This window comes from Mercenaria mercenaria, chromosome 9, assembly GCF_021730395.1.
Source record: "Mercenaria mercenaria strain notata chromosome 9, MADL_Memer_1, whole genome shotgun sequence".
Classification (NCBI taxonomy): domain Eukaryota; kingdom Metazoa; phylum Mollusca; class Bivalvia; order Venerida; family Veneridae; genus Mercenaria; species Mercenaria mercenaria.
In genome coordinates, this window is record NC_069369.1 from 32,424,639 (window position 1) to 32,443,308 (window position 18,670).

Sequence of the window (18,670 nt, forward strand, 5' to 3'; positions counted from 1 at the left end):
AAACAGACACTGACAGACGCTGAAAAGGAAACAGGCTGATTTGGACCATGGCTGATTCGGCCCAGACTCAGTATTGTGTATTTAAAAGGCAGTATTGCATTGATCTAGTTATGCTGGTATCCGGCTGATGACGATGTCGTTCAGCCTGTTTCCTTTTCAGCTACATCATAATCAATCGCTAACGTACCAATACTTTCTGCTATTTTATAGTACAGTCAAATCCAGAAAAGAAATGACATTACAACAAAACATTTTTTCACGCACTTACATTTCCGTATACGTCTAGATTTTAGAACACTCTTCTTCCAACAAAGAAAACCTAACAAAACATTCAGCCATTTAATCTGACTCTTTCTGACTGGCTATTACACATCACGTGGTACATAAACATAAACAATTAACTTGGCAAAAGTAGGTCAACATTATATACACATATAATCGATCTAAACACATATCTAACAACAGCCACTAACTAATTTTTTTCCTGGAGTACATAAAGAGTACAAAAGAAATAAAATATATACATCACCCTTGTTACCCGGATAATACGAAATGATATGATAATTCCAAAATACTACAAACTGGATGAACTGTCAAACTTGGTAAGGACATTGTTTATTTCAATATTTTCTAATTACTCATTCTGATCGTTTGAAGTGTTATAACTGATTCAAAATAGTTTACAAGCTGTACCATTTGCACTAAACAATTTGCATATGGGACATATTATTCACTTTGGAAACCCTTTAACAATGTTTACATTTTGCTTTTGAGAACGAGTTTGGCGATTCAAACCGTTGTCAACCTCATTTAATGGACTTTCGGTAATGAATGTTATTTTGTAATTTTCAGTTAATATATAAACAATGATATGAACATGTTAGGAAGTTTTTATCTTAGATCAAATAACCCATATTTACAAATATATAAGCATATGTATTAGTCGATGGATACTGACCAAAGTGTTCACAGAAATTTCGAAGATAAAGCCCAAAATGTTATATGGATAATAGTCAACATTGTAAATTGACACGAAAAAGAAACCCAACAGGTATTGTAATAGTCAATATTTATAACCTACTGATGTTTAGCCATACACATTTATATGTGTAATCAAAGTAAACATAACAGAAAAAAACATTATCATCAAAAAATGAATATCGTCTGAGATCATATTTCTTTCCATGCTTAACGTCAGTGCAGTCAATAACGCGTATAGCCACCATTTCTCTATATGACAGCCTATACAAGGGTGTACTTGAAGGTGGAATTTATTGATGCCCATACTATGACTCTGCCACCATTGTACAGATAAACCTCACGCAATCAGTTATTTGCGAAACGTTCGTTGCGGCGTATGTATATTCTGACCTATTCGTCAGCGTGATGGAGATTAAATTTGATTCGTCGCTAAATACAACAGTTCCCCACTGACGTCGTCGGTTATTTAGAGCCCAGCGTTGCTTTTCTTGACGATGACAAGAGCCTGACATCGAGTTGGACGACGGAAATGAATCCCGCGTTTACGCAAACAACTTATGACTGTGTCACGGTGAATTGGTCGTCACGGTCCGGGATTTCCAATTACAACATGTGACGTGGATTGCGACGTCACAAAGCTGTCACGTAAATGACGTTGACGTATCATATTATCTTGACGTATGCTTGTCAGACGCGGTGCAACTGAACGTGGACGGTCACCAGCTGTTACTGTAATGTTAACACGTTCAACTAACGTCGAAATTGTTAATTTTGAAACATTGTATCTGTGAAATTCCACCGGTTAAAAGTCCCAAAATTCGATTTCTCTCTGTCATATTTAGCCTTGGTATTTGAATAAGGAATTTAATCGGTGTTGAGTATACTCCTTGTAAATGAGGCAATGTATATATCAACTTTATGCATCGAGGCGTGTCTGCACTTTTAGGTCATAACAATACTGTGGTAAACACCGAAAATAGCGGTTAAGTCACGCCTATTTGGCGTTGCATTATACACAGCAAAGTTTGTATTGATTCGCCTCGTGGTAAAATAGCACGAGGTTCACGAGCATTTTGTGCAGCGCCATTTAGATGACCGGAAGCGAAATATGGAATATAAGTATTGATGTATGCTCTTAAAACGAAATGGTGAGGAAATATAATTGTTGCGTTTATTTTTCATGTAAGTTCAGTTTGATATTTGCATATGTTGTTCTTAAGGTAGAATTTTGTATATTAGATAAGTATTCACATGAAATGTGGTAACTTATTGCTGTAGCATGCTCAGTGCAATGTATTATACACGTGGTCAGTAAGAGAGGTCTTGGTGTACCAATATGTACACCTAGGTATTCAGAATGTGAACAGGGTTTGTGCTATTAGTGATTATAAAAGGTAGTTGACAATCAAATACATGTATGTATTTTATATGGAATATTGAGACCGTGGGGTAAAAAGGGACAGCGGGGGGAAATAATACTTATGCACATGTGTACTTGATACCAGGAAGGTGCAAGTTGTACACTGTGCCTGTTACCAGCATAAAATGTTAACAGGCTCATATCATCATGTTGTTACAAAGTAATTTCTCAAAACATGTCCACGCACACAGAACTGGTCAATCTGTAATGGGATGTCAATGAAAAAAATCAATTTTGGCTATTATCCACTTTCAAAGATAACGCATGTAGGGCATTATCAATGGTCATTTTTGGCTATTATCCATTTTTCATACAAAGATCAATATAAATGGTTTTGACATTAAAACGGCAAAAGTAAACAACTTACTGTAAACTATGTCAGATAGTGAAATGGTAGAGTCGTATATACAGTGAATTACAAACATGAAAAACAATTCTAAATATTTTTTTATGATTTTTCAAACTAAACTTACATGGTTTTTGTAAACTATTTAACATACTGTGTTTTGTATTCACAAAAATACAGTAAAATAGTTTGAGTTCCATGGAAACAAATCACCATTCGTTCTTTTTGCAACATCTGGGGGTTAAAATCTCTTATCAAGCTACAGCAACTTACCGAAAAACGTGAAATTTTCAAAATCGTTGATCGGCCATTTTATAGCATGTTGGAGTTATCACATCATTTTGTATTATCCGGGTAACAAGGGTGTACATATAACCTACCAAAACTTTACCACATTATACTTACGTCATGGTACATGCTCCAAACAAATCTTTCAAACATATATCTACACCAGTCCGCTAAAATAAGCATATCAATAAACAATTACATGTTAAACCAAGATAATACATACCTAATGACTTCCGATCAGCGTTTTCTTGATTTACACAGAGTCTACAAACAGTAGTTTTCGAAATGGCGGCTCAAAATGCGTAAAACATAGCACGTTGGCGCATGCGTACGTTACAAACACACTTGACCATTCTTATATCCAATCGAAATCTACTTTCAACAACTAATGCGCATGTGCAAAACTACGTCACAGCTCCAGGGTCCCCCACCTGGGCACGTGCCTGTTAAAACTATAAACATTTTGTTGGTTTAGATTCAAGAGTAATTAACAGTTTCTACCGTGAAAGAGAGTGTAATGTATGAAAAAAACGCCCTGAAGCGTATTCAACCAATACACATCAGTTAAGCTCACGCGTTTTACCTTGATAAGTTTGTACAGGGTTATTACCTACCCAAGAATGAAGTTTAAATCCCAATTTTTAAACAATTTCGTTTCATTTATGCTGGTGATTATAAAAGTTGTCATACTGCACGTGACTTCTGCTTTTAGAATCAAAACATTATATGTAAACATTGAAGTTGGGGGAAGTCATCAACGTTTTAAGCAGAGGATACTAAGTGTATATTTAAATGTCTGCACAGTTAACTTCACGCCGTAATAATCCCTGTGCAATAAACCTGTTTGCAAAAACTTAATCGATATAAATAGAACTGATAGTTCGATATTTATAGAATGCGATAAATGTAGTATAAAAAGGTTGAAATAAAGGATTAAATATCTTTAGGTAATTAACAATTTCGCGGAACACTCTTTTTTTTCAAAAGGCATAGAATAGTATTAATCATCAGCAATAAGTGACTTATTAAACAGAGGAGACTGGACTTTAAACTACGCACATGTGGATGCCGGACCACTGTATATAGAAAACATAGAGATGTATGAACAACATGTTGATGACAAAAGGAAATTGCTGTCAAGATCTTTCTTCAAGAAGTTGATGCTCGTGGGCGTTTTGCTGGGTAAGTTTTGTTCTTTTATTGATTTCTTTTCTATTTGATCCAGCTAATTAGTAACATACTTTTATTCAATTGTGCTACTTCAGATTTTTCTTATGGATATCGTAATTTATTTTAGAGATCCAAATACGACTTGTACATCGTTCTTAGGACAACCATTTCTGATTTTAACACTTTTTGAAATGTAAACGGTGTCTTCAATAAGATTAATACAGTTGCTAAGAACTAAAATTTCTTGGCACGATTATATTATGCTGTCTGAGAGTTTCGCATTATACAGGGTTATGCAGTGTGTCATGATGCCAAAACGTTTGATATCAAGAGAGTATCTTACATTTGTTTCATTTGGCTTGTTAGTTGTATTCATAACTTGTGTATATTGGCTCATGATATCAACATATCTTTTAAAAGGTTAGATTTTCATCAGGTACATTGTTTATGAGTTTCTACAAGAAGAACGCGTCTTTTAAGGAATTCGATGTACAAAGTACCAATTTAAAGTGAAAAAAAAACTTTTAGAAAAAACTATGAAATACTAGTCAACAGCTTGACGGATGAATATGTCCTTTATATTTTATGGTCTTGCCTATTGTGTTTGCTTTATCGCATATATTTAACTTAATTTCAAAGTATTTCGACAAATGCATTTGTAATAGTTGGTGTTTCATGTTTTTGTTTGAAAAATATTAACTGCACCATCTTTCAAGAACACTATCAGCAATACAATACATTGATATGATTATCATTTTCATTTTCTTTCATGTATGATTTACAATCGTAAATTGTATACTGACATCATTTTATATAAAATCTAAATGTTTGGAGCAACACCAACGATTTTTTACATTGTTCACATTATTTCGCTTTTTTATCGTAATCGCACTAATATCCATGCGATAATTATATGAATTGAAATGTTTTTATTTAATTTTCATTTTTAAACCTCTTGTAAAAGCCCTGCCCTTTTGGACATTGATATCAAAATGCACGAAAATAAACGATCAGAATTACGGATAAATTGAATGGGCGGATTAAATAAAGTAAGGTTCATTCTAAAGTTTGAAATCTCAAGGAATTTTAATCGAACTTCAACTTCATACGTTAACTTCGCAAGAGAAGTTGAAGGGAAATGCGAAGGTTGAAATCTCAAACTATCTAATAGCTAGCATAGAAAAGCGTTTCGACTCGATTCATGCGAAACATTTTTACAAGCTGTAGATAAAGAAAAAAAAATAAAAATGAGAAATATATATCACATTGCTTTTGATCGCTTTCAGTCTAGCGTATAATTATTTTATTTTGAGAACACACATATTTTGTTACACGAGGATAAGTTTGAACATACTAGTTATTTGACACAGTTGTTTAATACCTAAATCACAGGATACGTATACTTATTATGAAGCACAATAATCTATAATTTAGCATATTAATTATATGTATTAACATTTCATACGCCCATTTTTAGAAAAACGGGAGGTATGATGTGATGGCGCGTGCGTCCGTCTGTCCGTCAGTCATACTTCCTATCCGGAGCATAAGTTTATAGCCATTAAAGACATTGACTTTAAACTTCGCATAATGACAGATGCCGATAAGACGATGTAGGTCAAAGGTAAAGGTTACAAAATGAGACAAAATGTCAAAACCATAATATTTGGTTTTCAGAGCATACCAAAACAACCATGCAAGATATTAACTTTAAATTTGATATGTAACCAGGTCTTGAGGTCAATGGTCAAGGTCACAAATTGAGCTAAAGATTAACAAGAAATGTCTTTAAAAAGACAAACGGCGTAGAGGTAATAAGGTTTGGCGCATGAAAAAATTCAGAATTAAACAGAATGTACGTATAGAAAAGATTTGGATATGCTTGTTTGAACACATGATCCATTTGCAAATATTTCAGCTTAGCAGTAAATTTAAATGTGTGTGTGTGTGTGTGTGTGTGTGTGTGCGTTCGGGTTTAACGTCTTTCTCAACAATTGTTTGGTCATATGAACGGCGGTGTCTACTTGTAGCTGTGAGCACAATGCCCAACTTTATAGTGCTGCCTCACTGGAATATCACGCCGTAGACACATGACATGATACCCCACCCAGTCTCATTATACTGACACCGGGCTGACCAGTCCTAGTACTATCCTCTTAATGCTGAGCGCCAAGCGAGGAAGCTACTAGTATCATTTTTTACGTCTTTGGTATGACGCGGCCAGGGATCGAACCCACGACCTCCCGCACTCGAAGCGGACGCTCTACCACTAGGCTATCGAGGCGGTGTAAATTGATCAATAGGTATCCTTTCAGTGATAGAAGGTCAAAATGATTTGACGTCCTGTGCTAATTCTGAAATAATTTCGTGTTGGAATATTAAGTAACCCACTAGCACAATATCTCGAACCGCATACAGTTGGTTGGACTAGAAATAAAAAAATCCTAGAAGCTTTGGAATCACTAGTGGCCCCAACAATTCTAATAACTCGGTTAAGTTCCCAGTTTTAATAGAACTTAAAGCAAAAAGTCAAGTTGAAGTATGTTGAATATTTGCAGTTTGGGAGAACTTCAATAACTGTTGAAATATTTTTTATCGTGGTAAAGTAATAGGTAAATACTTACATATAAAATGGAATAGTGACCTTTCAATTTAATTTGCACATTGTTGTCGTTTGCATAGTCATTATTTTCATGAAATTTAAGATTGTTCAGCTTATCTAAGAGGGGTACGCAACGGGGAATGAAGTATATTTTCGATTTCTCTTTCGATGATAAATTACTAAATACTAAAATTAAAATAAATGATTTTAGTTCGTAGGTAACAAAAACTACTAAATATCTTCTATTTAATATGTGCGTCCTGATATTCAATGTCATTTAAAACTTAGTAATAAATGGTTTATCTTTTCAACGCGCACCTGTAACTGTTCCGTGCCCCGATTACTATAGAATATAGGTAAAAATCCATGTTATACAGCTACCGCCGAAAAATATGTCTGCCATATTTCGGAGCATAACGTATTAATCATTCAAGTTATTGACTTAATACTTTGCATGTAGGTAGGTAGTGATTAGGGGATGTGCAGAGAACATAAAACTGGTCTGTAGGTTTAAGGTCAAAGTAACAAATTGGGCTAAAATATCAATCATATTTAGTGTCCGGAACATAACGTATTAACCATGCAAGGTATTGACTATAAACTTGGGCTGTAGGTAGGTGGTGATGATGTGCAGAGTGCATGAATCAGGGTGGTAGCTCAAAGGTCAGGATAACAGCAAGGTCAAATCTTCAAATCATACTTTTTTTTTGTCCTGAGCAAACCTTAAAATATACTTTTTCATTTGGAAGATCCGTTTTTTTCGTGGACATAATTTTTTTATAGAATAACTTCCCTTTGTTGTTGCTATAGATAGGTTTTCAGTAACCTTTTAATATTGGCCGTAGAAAAACCTGAGACCACTTTTCATGTCTATATCGGGTAAGGAATTTTTGTCCACTAAGACTTTTTTGTGGTCTTTTAATTTGTTGTAAAATTTATTTCCTTTTTTTGCTATAAATAGCTTGTATTTTGTATTATTGGCCATACGGAAAAACCAACACCATTTTTCTATGGTAAAGTATGCCGTGTGTCATCAAATACTTGGCTTGAAAATGTTGCCATTAGGGGCCCAAACATTCTAGTGCTTTAGATTTTGCTCTCATCATCTTTTTATATAACCTTCGGGCGTTTATTGTCCCGCTTGTCATTATGTTTTTCTTCTTGATCATTAATTGGTATACTATTATTCAAAAGGTGGCACATTTCGTCAGATCTCACTTTTGTCAAATGTCATGTTAAAATTGTTACACCTGATATTATTTTTCATGTACTATTTCTTTTGTTTTATCATCATGCCCATTTTTAGCCCACCGTCATCAGATGGTGGGCTATTCAAATCACTCTGCGTCCGTGGTCCGTCGTCCTTCCGTCCGTCCGTCCTTCCGTCCGTCAACAATTTCTCGTTATCGCATTTCCTCAGAAACTACAGGGGGGATTTTGACCAAACTTTGCCAGAATGATGTATTGGTACCCTAGTTGTGTCCCCCTGAACATCAGACCGGTTCAACAATTTTTGAGTGAGTTATGGCCCTTTGTTTATTTCTATGATTTACATAGATTTATATAGGGAAAAACTTTGAAAATCTTCTTGTCCAAAACCACAGGGCCTAGGAATTTGATATTTGGTATATAGCATCATCTAGCGGTCCTCTACCCAGATTATCCAAATTACTTCCCTAGGGTCAAATATTTGTGTACAGAAATACACTTTGACCTTTACAATGACCTAGTAACCTACTTCCACATTTTTGAAGGTACAGGCTTCAAATTTGGACCACATGCATAGTTTTGTGTTCCGAAATGAAATTTGACCTTGATTTTGACCTAGTGACCTACTTTCACAATTCTTAAGCTACAGCCTTCAAATTTGGAACACATGCATAGTTTTGTGTACTGAAATGAACTTTGACCATGAGATTGACCTAGTGCCTACTTTCGCATTTCTTAAGCTACAGGCTTCAAATTTGGACCACTTGCATGGTTTTATGTTCTGAATTGAAATTTGACCTTGATTTTGACCAAGTACCTACTTTCAAATTTCCCAAGCTACAGCCTTCAAATTTGAAGCACATGCATAGTTTTGTGTACAGAAATGAACTTTGACCTTGAAATTGATTTAGTGACCTACTTTCACATTTCTCAAGCTACAGCTTTAAATTTGGACCACATGCATGGACCACATGCACAGTTTTGTGTACCGAATTGAACTTTGACCTTGCTTTTGACCTTGATTTAGTCTTGAAATTTGGAACATTCAAAAATGGCTCAATGGTGGGCCCCAAGATCACTCTGTGATTTCTTGTTGAAGTTTCTTATGGTTTTTCATACGGCAAAAATTATTTAGAATAGATAGGCTGGTTTAAGATTATTAAACCTTCGATTGGAAAACGTTTGAAGTAGGAAATATTACTTACATTTTTTGTGTCCCCGCCATTCATTTTGCGGGGGTGGGGGTAGACACTTGGACTTGCCCTTGTTCGTCCGTCCGTCCTATTTTGTGTTGTGCAAATATCAAAAGAAGTATTTGACCAAGTATTCAAACCTCACAGGAGGATTGTTATTCAGCGTAGGAAGTTATGCAGCTGGTGTTTTAGGTAGCAGGGTACACTTCGAATTTTGGCCCCCGTCAATATTTGTTATAATTAGAACTTCGTGATTTTGCATGTCTGTAAATTAAGGTGAGAGATGATGATTGTTAATTCTTTAGAAAATTTAAACAGCCGATACATGTAAAGTTCTGATGTAAGTTGTAAAACTAACTGCTGCTAGCTTTGTATGAATCGGTGAGTCACCTTGGCGCGGGAAATTCAAATCACGGAAGGGTTCCGTGCTTGTTGATTGATACTCATAAACTTTTTCGCTATTTTGTGAAAAAACGACCTGGATGGCCCCCATTCCGTTTATATCCTGAAGTTCAGTAGAGCCTATTAAACTGAGAAATGCAATAAAATTGGGCATTGTTCCTGCAGCGGGATCATTGCAGGCTGTTCAAAACGGGCAAAATTGATGGTTTTGGCATGCTACTTTTAATGGATTGTGTAAAACTTTCGTTTTGATAACTTTCTGTACTCTTGTATGAGAGTCCTGATCTTGCCATTAATTAAAAGCACAAAACATGCACGCAATTTATAAAATGGCCACCCTCATTCTGCTCATTAGGGAAGTGCAATATTGCGACTCGCTACATGTAAGCCTGGTCGTGCCCAAAATGTTCGAATCTAAGTGTACCCTGCTACCTTTAATTTGGATCTCACATAGCCAGATTAGAGGTACGGCACTTGACTTAATAGAAATATGCAAAATAAAGTCCTAGGTTTGTGTAGCATATAACTAAAACAGAATATGACCCAGCCAGGATTATGAAATATAGCTGAAATATCATTCAGCATGGTAAGTTATTCACGTCTTGCGTTTCAGTAGAGATAATACTCATCCAGACCAGTTATTGTCCTTGATTAAGTCAAAAATATGCATAAAAAAGGTATAAAAGACTGTGTCGCACATACCTCAATAGATATTTGGCCTAAGGTCACGAAACACCATAGCAATATTATTCAGTGTGTGAATTGTATTCCTTAAATTTTGTTCCAGATTTCTTTTCGTCAGACTAAAGCCCCCGTGTCCTGCTTTGTGCTAACAAATTTTCCGATATGCCAAAATTGAATACATCGGGGTTTAATGGACATAAATAGCAATGTGTTGGTATGTTTGTTGAAACGAACGCTCGGTCGTTGCCGTAGAAACTTGCATGCACAGTAGATTTGTTGGGTACAACGAAACACCGACACAAATTTAGGTCATATGGGAACTTTCTAGCTTTGATGGTGGAGGAAGACCCCGGGTGCCCCTCCGTGCATTATTTCATCACGGGCGGCCACCTAGGTAGAATCACCGGCCTTCCGTAAGCCAACTGAATGGCTTCCTCACATGATGTGCACAATAGAATCTCTTTTTTTGTCAGAGTATCGCAAACTGATTCCCTTAATTGATCATCTTATATTAAACTTTCTTAACATTTCAGGGTTTATCTGCATATTTTCCATGGCATTAATACACTTGCATTGTTTGAATGTTTCTACTTAAGTTTGCCACCTGGGCATTTTGGTTCTTGTGAGGCATTTCTATGCGTAAGTTCTTCTATAGAAAACTTTAACCAAGGGATACTTAATATACACATATCCGTTCGTTTTGTCCTCGCTGTCAGTTTGTGTACTGGTGTCTGCTTGTATGCATGAGTGTTTCTATTTGTGGCAGGCTTATTTGGCGGTCTGTGCCTCTGGCTGTGTTTGCTGTGCTATATGATTCCATGAAATTTACAATTACCTTTTACGTTTTTTACTTTATTCACGATTGTTAAAAACAAAAAACACAAATCAGTGTCATATTTCAAAAATGAATTTGATAATCTCATTAACTTTAAGATTATATTGTTCAAATGAAGAACTTTAAATAGCCACCTAGCCTCTTAAGGCTTTACATTTTATTGCATTTTTTTTTTGCATTTTAAGCCTTTTCCTTTTCACGAAGTCGAATTTGAATTGTACGCACAGACGTATATGCGTATTCTTAGGTACGCCGCTGAAAATCACCACTTGAAAGATAAAAGAGGAATTTTTTTCTTTCACAGAAAAGGTTTGACAAAGGAATATTATTCTTACAAGAAATTTACGATTACAAATTTAAAAAGTTCTATTCTTAAAATATAAATTGCATGATTTTCTGTCATAGAATCCTTTTATACATTGTAGTTTTCAGTGATACTTCAACAGAAATCTAGTACATACAGTGCACGATTTATATTTCGCAGTCAAAAAAAAAAGACTGTAGTGATTCGTGCACATTATTTGTAGTAATCTTACTAATTATTGTTCAGCAAACACAACTCTTTCAAATGATACCAAAAGACATGGAGTCACAAGCATCAAAATGTTACATATGTGTGGATCGGATACCTTAAACATTGACTTGTAATTTGAAAGGTGGTTTTATTGCCGAATATTCAATGTTGCCGACTTCAAATAACTTTCGCCTCGGCGTAGTCACTAATGTGTGTTCAAAACCCCGCTTGGGTGTATAAGTCATCGTGTGAGTCTTACAGAATGACGTTTTTTCCACCTAGATGTCCGCTCGTTTTCGAAACAATGGTTTGATGGACTCCGATGGTATCCTTAACAGAATCAAAAACTGTAATAGTCTCAATGTAGTTTGGACTGTGCTTCTATGATTCTGAAAACAAAATATTATGTCATTTAAATTTATTATTAAGCTTGCCATCGGGTTTGTTTGTTAGGTCTTATTGTTTTCAGTTTCACTTAGAAAGGGATTCAATAACATACAAATTAACGCCGAGCTATCATAATTTTTTGAACAGGTAAAGTATTTATATATAAGGCTTTTAAATCTAGAATGAATACGATCGTATTATATTTTCTATAATCTAACAATTTCATGTTAAACTACTCATAACAAATCAATTGATCATACGTCCACTATTTACTAATAAAAAGGTGTTTTTAGATTTCAAATATGTGTGTAATTCCGGAGTAAAACGGATTAGTATCCCCAAGGAAAAGCCATATTCCAAGAATAGAATTTGAGCGATGTGATTAAATATTCTTCATTGAAATGAATTAATGTTTTCTAGCAATGGAAACGAATTAATATTTGTACGTAACCTATCTATAACAACTGTTTGTTATTTTTTTTATCCAGCCGTTCCTTTATCTTTCATCTTTGCGGAACTGTTGACAAAACGTATTGAGACAACTAAAGCAGTGAAAGAAAGCCGAATGGATCAACTTAAGATACCAAATACCACTTCCAATGTTCAAGAGACACGCAAGAGAAACTCTAAATCGAAATATAAAGGTGCTAGATACGAAACAGAAGACATGTCCATGAAACATCTCGAAACAAAATACGTCAACAAATCACATATTCGATGTGATGGCGATAGGAGTTCGAAAGAAACCAAATATTACGGGACGGACTACGGAAGTGACTATATCAAAACTAAATATGTAAGTACATGTGACTAATTAAGTTTGCATTTTTGTTTTTTGTTTCTGTTGGGCTTATCCTGGAGAAGGAACACCCCAGATGCCCCTCTGTGCATATATCAACGCCGCGAGTGTGTTATATTTTCTGGTCCTTTGGGATCATGAAGTCCATTCAACATGTGTAATAGAGTTCCGCTCGGGTCGGTGCTAGAGGGCGCGAGAGGTGTTGCACATTTCATTACCTCATTCATTTTATTAAAGAGTGTCGTGTGGCGGCTGTAGAAAGTGTCCCCATACTTGGAATCACTGTTATTATATTTTTTGTCATTTGGGATCATAAGGTCCATTCGACATGTGTAATAGAGTTCCACTTTTGTTGGTGCTAGGGGGATAGTGGTTGGTGCGGGTGAGAGGTGTTGCACATTTCATTACAACCTAGTTTGCTGTTATTCTTCTTGGTTGCATTATTTCCTTCCAAAGGGTATTTTTACAGATTTTATTGAACCAACATTTGGGCAAGTGATTTAAAGTCAGTGGCCTTAACCACCCCCATGACGCACCCCATCCCTCCGAGACAACCATTGTAATGCATTTCATTGAAGCTTTTTATCTTTGTTAAACTCAGTCCTTGATGAGGTGTCTACATGTATAGGAAGTCAATAGAAAAACCGATTTCTAAAGATGTTGAGACAAACGTCTTCACTGCCGTTGTGAGCGACTAAATTTTATCGAGGCAAATGAGTATGCGCATTTGTGCGGCCGTTGGACAAATGAATGGTAAATGCATAGCGCCGACGTGGAAAAGAGTGGGGGTGTGCCCCCATCATCTCAAGCAGGTTTGGGGTTGTGGGTACTCCCTAACAAAACACAAAGAATGTGACATGAAATAACACAATCATGGAAACAGCTATTTAGGGTTGTGTAATCGCTGTCGCCTCATTGACAACCCTCATCTTGTAGTCTCAAGTTGAATTTGACGTCAGATTTTACCAAAGTGTTGATGAATAATTGGAATTCCAATTTCATCGACGTCACAAACGACCTCAGCAATAATATAAATGTGATTTTGTACGTTACATACGTGCCATACCACAATTATTTGACAGTTGCTATGATATTTGTGAGTTTTTGACTGATGAAATTATACATAGTGGGTAATTTAAATCCACACCATGTTTTTTTAAAGAGCCTGTGTAAAGTTCCCGATTTCCAGGGTATTTATGACATTCTAACATGCAACTACCTTCTTGTGTTTGTCCTTTGACAGCCCTTTCTCTTTCTTGTCTTTCTACAAACATTCACTCTGGTAAACCATTTGTCCTTAACGTAGGTTTTCGCATTATCGAGTTTGGACTTTTTGTCGATTTCGTTTGTTCTCAGTTTAACTGCAAGCTGAAGTAAACCACCGGTCGTTTTAGGTTTAGATGGCGGCATTTTATAATATTTAAACATTTTGCTCAGAGTCATGGAATATTCCCATTTGAAGAATGGGGGAAATCATTTTGGTGCTTTCTAGGACCCATATAAAGAATATTAAGAGCTCGATCTTTTTCAAATGAACGGATTGAGTTATCAAATATCGCTTTCTAAAAAACTTATAGAAAGTCGTCAAAGAGTTCCTAACTTAAAAGTTAAAAGTGGTACCACATCTGTTTCAACATTCTGTCACTTTTTCAGATAATGCACAAGTTGTGTAATGAAAATGGACAAAGACTTTCAGCTAAACAACGCGGAAATCTTGTCAAAGAAAGATGTCAAACATTTCTGAAGGAAAACAATATACGACTTTATCCCAATGCAAAATATAGATTAAATGTAGACTTTTGGATAAGTCGCAAGTATGACTTTACAATTTGTATAAACACTAAAGTGGCTTCGACAAACACTAGACGCATGATTTACGCTCTTGACAACAATTTTACTGGTGATATTAACAAAATTACATTGCCTATGGTGCGTAAGTACCAAAAAAATTGCAAGGATAATTTCCAGAAACTTATGTCTAAGAAAAAAGGTATGAGAGTAATAATGGTAAGAGAACCACTAGAAAGGTTACTATCTGCGTACAGAGATAGAGATGCTTACGCGAAGCATATTATCAAAGACCCTTCGGTTTCATTTAAAGAATTTCTGCAACTTATTTTACATGAAAAAACTAAAACCATAAACAGACATTTATATCCGTTTTTTGAAAGGTGTCGGCCGTGTGAAATGCAGTATGACTTTATAGTTGTCCACAAATATTTTCACGATGATATTACAACTTTGTTGCAACTCATTGGTGCCAGTGGAAAAGTTGATATACCAAAGGAAATTTACGGGTTACACTTCTGAATCAAGTGATAAGCTGTTGAAACTTTTTTTAGCAATTTTCCCAAATGACTGATTACATAAATTGTGGGAAAAATATTACAAAGACTATTATATATTTGGCTTTCCTTATCCGTCACATCTGATGAACTGAACAGGCTAGATTTTGCCATTTTTATTCTCAAATTCCAAAGCTAGAAGCAGTTTTGCGCATCAGAAGCTGAGATGTTATTTAGCCTATGTTTAGACTTCTATGTAATATATTGAAGGGAAATAACTTTATGCACATTGACAATATTACGGAAGAAAAACCATTATGTTTGAAAATCAGAATTTAACAGATATTTTGATGTTTTTACTTTTTAAAATGATTATATGTATAAGCACAAAGGCATGTGTAGCACTGCCATATTCTTAAAAGAACGATTAACACAGACAATTTCTAAAAAAGTATTTTTATGACTGGCAAGTTCTTAAAGTTACCGTATCACTTTAATTATATCCAGGGGGCAAAATTGTGCATCAACCTTATATTCTGTCATCCATTGATCTTGTTATAAAAGTGTAAACTTTTTCAGTCAACAACAGTGTTTTAAAAACATACTTTATGACCATTTTTCTAATGTCAGGCACAGAGGTCGGTATTCAGATCCCGATTAGTGCGGAATACTTTACTTGAGTACTGGTCAAAATACCATGAAACAGTCTTAGAGCATTTAGTTGATAAAAATTTTTAAACAAAAAAAATGAAAAAAATTTAAAAATGACAAACAAAAATATAGAACTTATTACTGGTTCGATTTTTTAAATTTTGAGTATGGCAATTTTCTATCGAGAAGTTTTATATCAGTTCTACATTAATAGGCGAGGACTTTTAGCATTGATTATCATCTGAATTGCTTTTTCACGCATAAACTGCTCCCAGTGAGGGTTCAATCCATTTATTAGAATGAGGGCCAGTGATTCTAAGTCAGCAAAATACACCTATCATTTTCGTCATTTTATCTACCACAAAAAGTAAATTTCAAGACTTCTAAGTAGGAATAACAGACAAAACGGTTGTTCACGTTGATATTTGAAGGAAGACAATATGCAGTTAAGGACATTAATGCATAAATATTTACATACTGCTATGTTTCGGCCCAGCCGTAATTGGATGGGATTTACTTTTTGATTTCCCGCGGTATGTAACGATTTGAATGCAAGTCAATTTCATAAAAAAACTTGAAACCCAGTCTCCTGGTAAAATTTTGTGCTAATTAACCAAATAAACGGTTACGTTTTGTATACAAAGCTAAACTGGAGATCTGCTTTTTCCCGTACACTTAACTCATAAATAAATACCTTAGTTAAATGTGCAACACACTTGTATTTTTAATAAATCTACATAAAAGTTTGAGTAACAGTGACAATATCCACAAATCAATCACTAAGGCACAATCAGCCTTCTTTTCACTGATGTCTGTTGGAATCACACCAAAGTCCCAAATCCACACATATCTGCAAGCTTAGTGCAAAAAACCGTTTCCTCCTTTCTATGGGATGTGAATTGGAGTGATATCACATACGCTGAAATTAAAAAAACTAGAACTCTAAAAAACCCGTTGGTCGAAAATCATCCAAGTTGAGCACACGCCCAAGAACAGACAGGTGCTTAAGTATGCTGGGCGGCTAAATATTGAATAGAATTTGGGGAAAAACGAAAATTATTTTTTTTACAAAGACTTGTAGCTATCAAGGATAAATTTATCAAAACATATTTGACTTCGCTCTGTCATTAATATTTTAAAATATGTGTAACCAAATGGGTTTAATTTCCCCGATTTGATGTATCTTGTGAAAATTGTCTTGCAAATCATTTAAATGACTATTCCCGGGCATGTTTTTCCCCGTAAAAGGGGTAAAGGGAAAGTCAATAGTTAATAAACGCATCAAAGATAGTCATTTGCATAGGGAAAGCAATAATAAACTTATCCCCAGTTTTGGGTAGGTTTGAATATCCATGCAAAGGTTGAGACTGCTTTTATTTACAAGTGTATTTGAAATGAATTTCCCGGCAATGGCCCAGGTTTGAAAATGTTTGGGTAAAGTTCCGATTCTGACAAAAAAATTCGTGTCCTTTCTGCAAATTCGTAAATGAATTTTATGCATAAGGAACAGAATGTTAAAAATTTTTTACACAAAGATGTGATTTTGTAGTAGATAAAAAATTTTTGATAGTGTTTAGCAAAAAAATTCGACAAGAATGAAGGATTTTTGTATAAAAATTATTGGGAAAACTCAATAAATGAATAATTGGGTTTTGCAAAAGAATTTCCTTATTAGTTTAAAAGTTTTTGTTAAATGTTTGTATACTAAGCTTTGGATTCAGTACTTGATATGCGGAATCTTCCAGACGAAAGTGCTCACCAAGGGTCGGTTGCTTTTTTCGCTTTCGCTAAGATCCGAATACAGCAAAAACAAAATTTTTTAACCCAAAATTTTTCCCTTGTTAGTCCCCCAAAAAAAGAAAAACTCATGGGAACCTGCATCCCATTGTATTCGCCCCCAATCCTCTTCGCTAAATTACTTCATGTTTCATAGTTACATATATTATATTTATATATTATTATTTTTTTTATAAAATTTTTAATTAATTAATTTTAAAAAATTTTAAAACAAAGTGTAAAATTTCTTTAATTTTTATTATTTCTTGTAAGCTGCTACTCTAATGCATTATTGATGTGTGACCTGTTTCTTGCATTCTTTTCTTTTTTCTCATATCACAATCATGCCATGTAAAGTAAATCCATTGTATCTATAGTTGTATAGTCCATTTAAAGCCGTTTATATATGCTTATCGTTACCGTTTCTAATGTATTTTGTATGTTAAATCCCACAGCTGCTAAGGTTTTGTTAATAAGCTGTACTTCATAATTAACCTATGTATATAATTTGAACTATTTACAAATTTCGTATATAATTACTTGATAATCCTGGTGACATATAGGCCCAATGGGACGGGTGCCTTATTTTCAATTAAATGCTATCTAATCACTTTTTATTCATGCACATGTCACAATAATAAATAAATAAATAAATAATATCTTATCTTAGTATTTGCATCACGCAGCTATTACATTATAGCAAGAAAAAGTATACATAGATCAACTACCGAAGTTTGTATAAAACCTTGATATAAACGTTATCACATTAAGATGATATCTAGGACAAATTGAGTAATAGTCATATTTAGTCAATTACTAGGTCATGTTGTTAAATGATACATTTGGCTTTGACTAAAGTGGCTACAAATTTACCTGGTCAGTAGTTGTTATTGGATGATATTTAGGTCATTTACGAATACTTGTCCTGTCTGGTTTATAATATTAAGCAAATGGGGTTAAATGACTGATTGAAAAACAACTTGCCATTGCTTCAAAATTGATAAGATTGGCCCAGATTCAGGTTTGATAAGAACGCTTACATGTTTAAGGCACAATAAATTTGGAAAATTTAAACACAATATAAAAAAATATTTTAAGGTTTTCCTTTTTTACTATGAACCATGTATT

General features: G+C 34.7%; 1 protein-coding gene across 1 annotated transcript; it reads left to right on the top strand.

The window, feature by feature from the left end:
• Nucleotides 1–3,674: 3,674 nt before the first annotated feature.
• Nucleotides 3,675–15,150, top strand: LOC128559676 (carbohydrate sulfotransferase 11-like). Its single transcript, XM_053552006.1, has 3 exons — nt 3,675–4,217; nt 12,520–12,827; nt 14,484–15,150. Exons 1-3 carry the CDS (start codon nt 4,133–4,135, stop codon nt 15,138–15,140), a joined length of 1,050 nt encoding a protein of 349 aa, XP_053407981.1. The 5' UTR covers nt 3,675–4,132; the 3' UTR covers nt 15,141–15,150.
• Nucleotides 15,151–18,670: the final 3,520 nt, after the last annotated feature.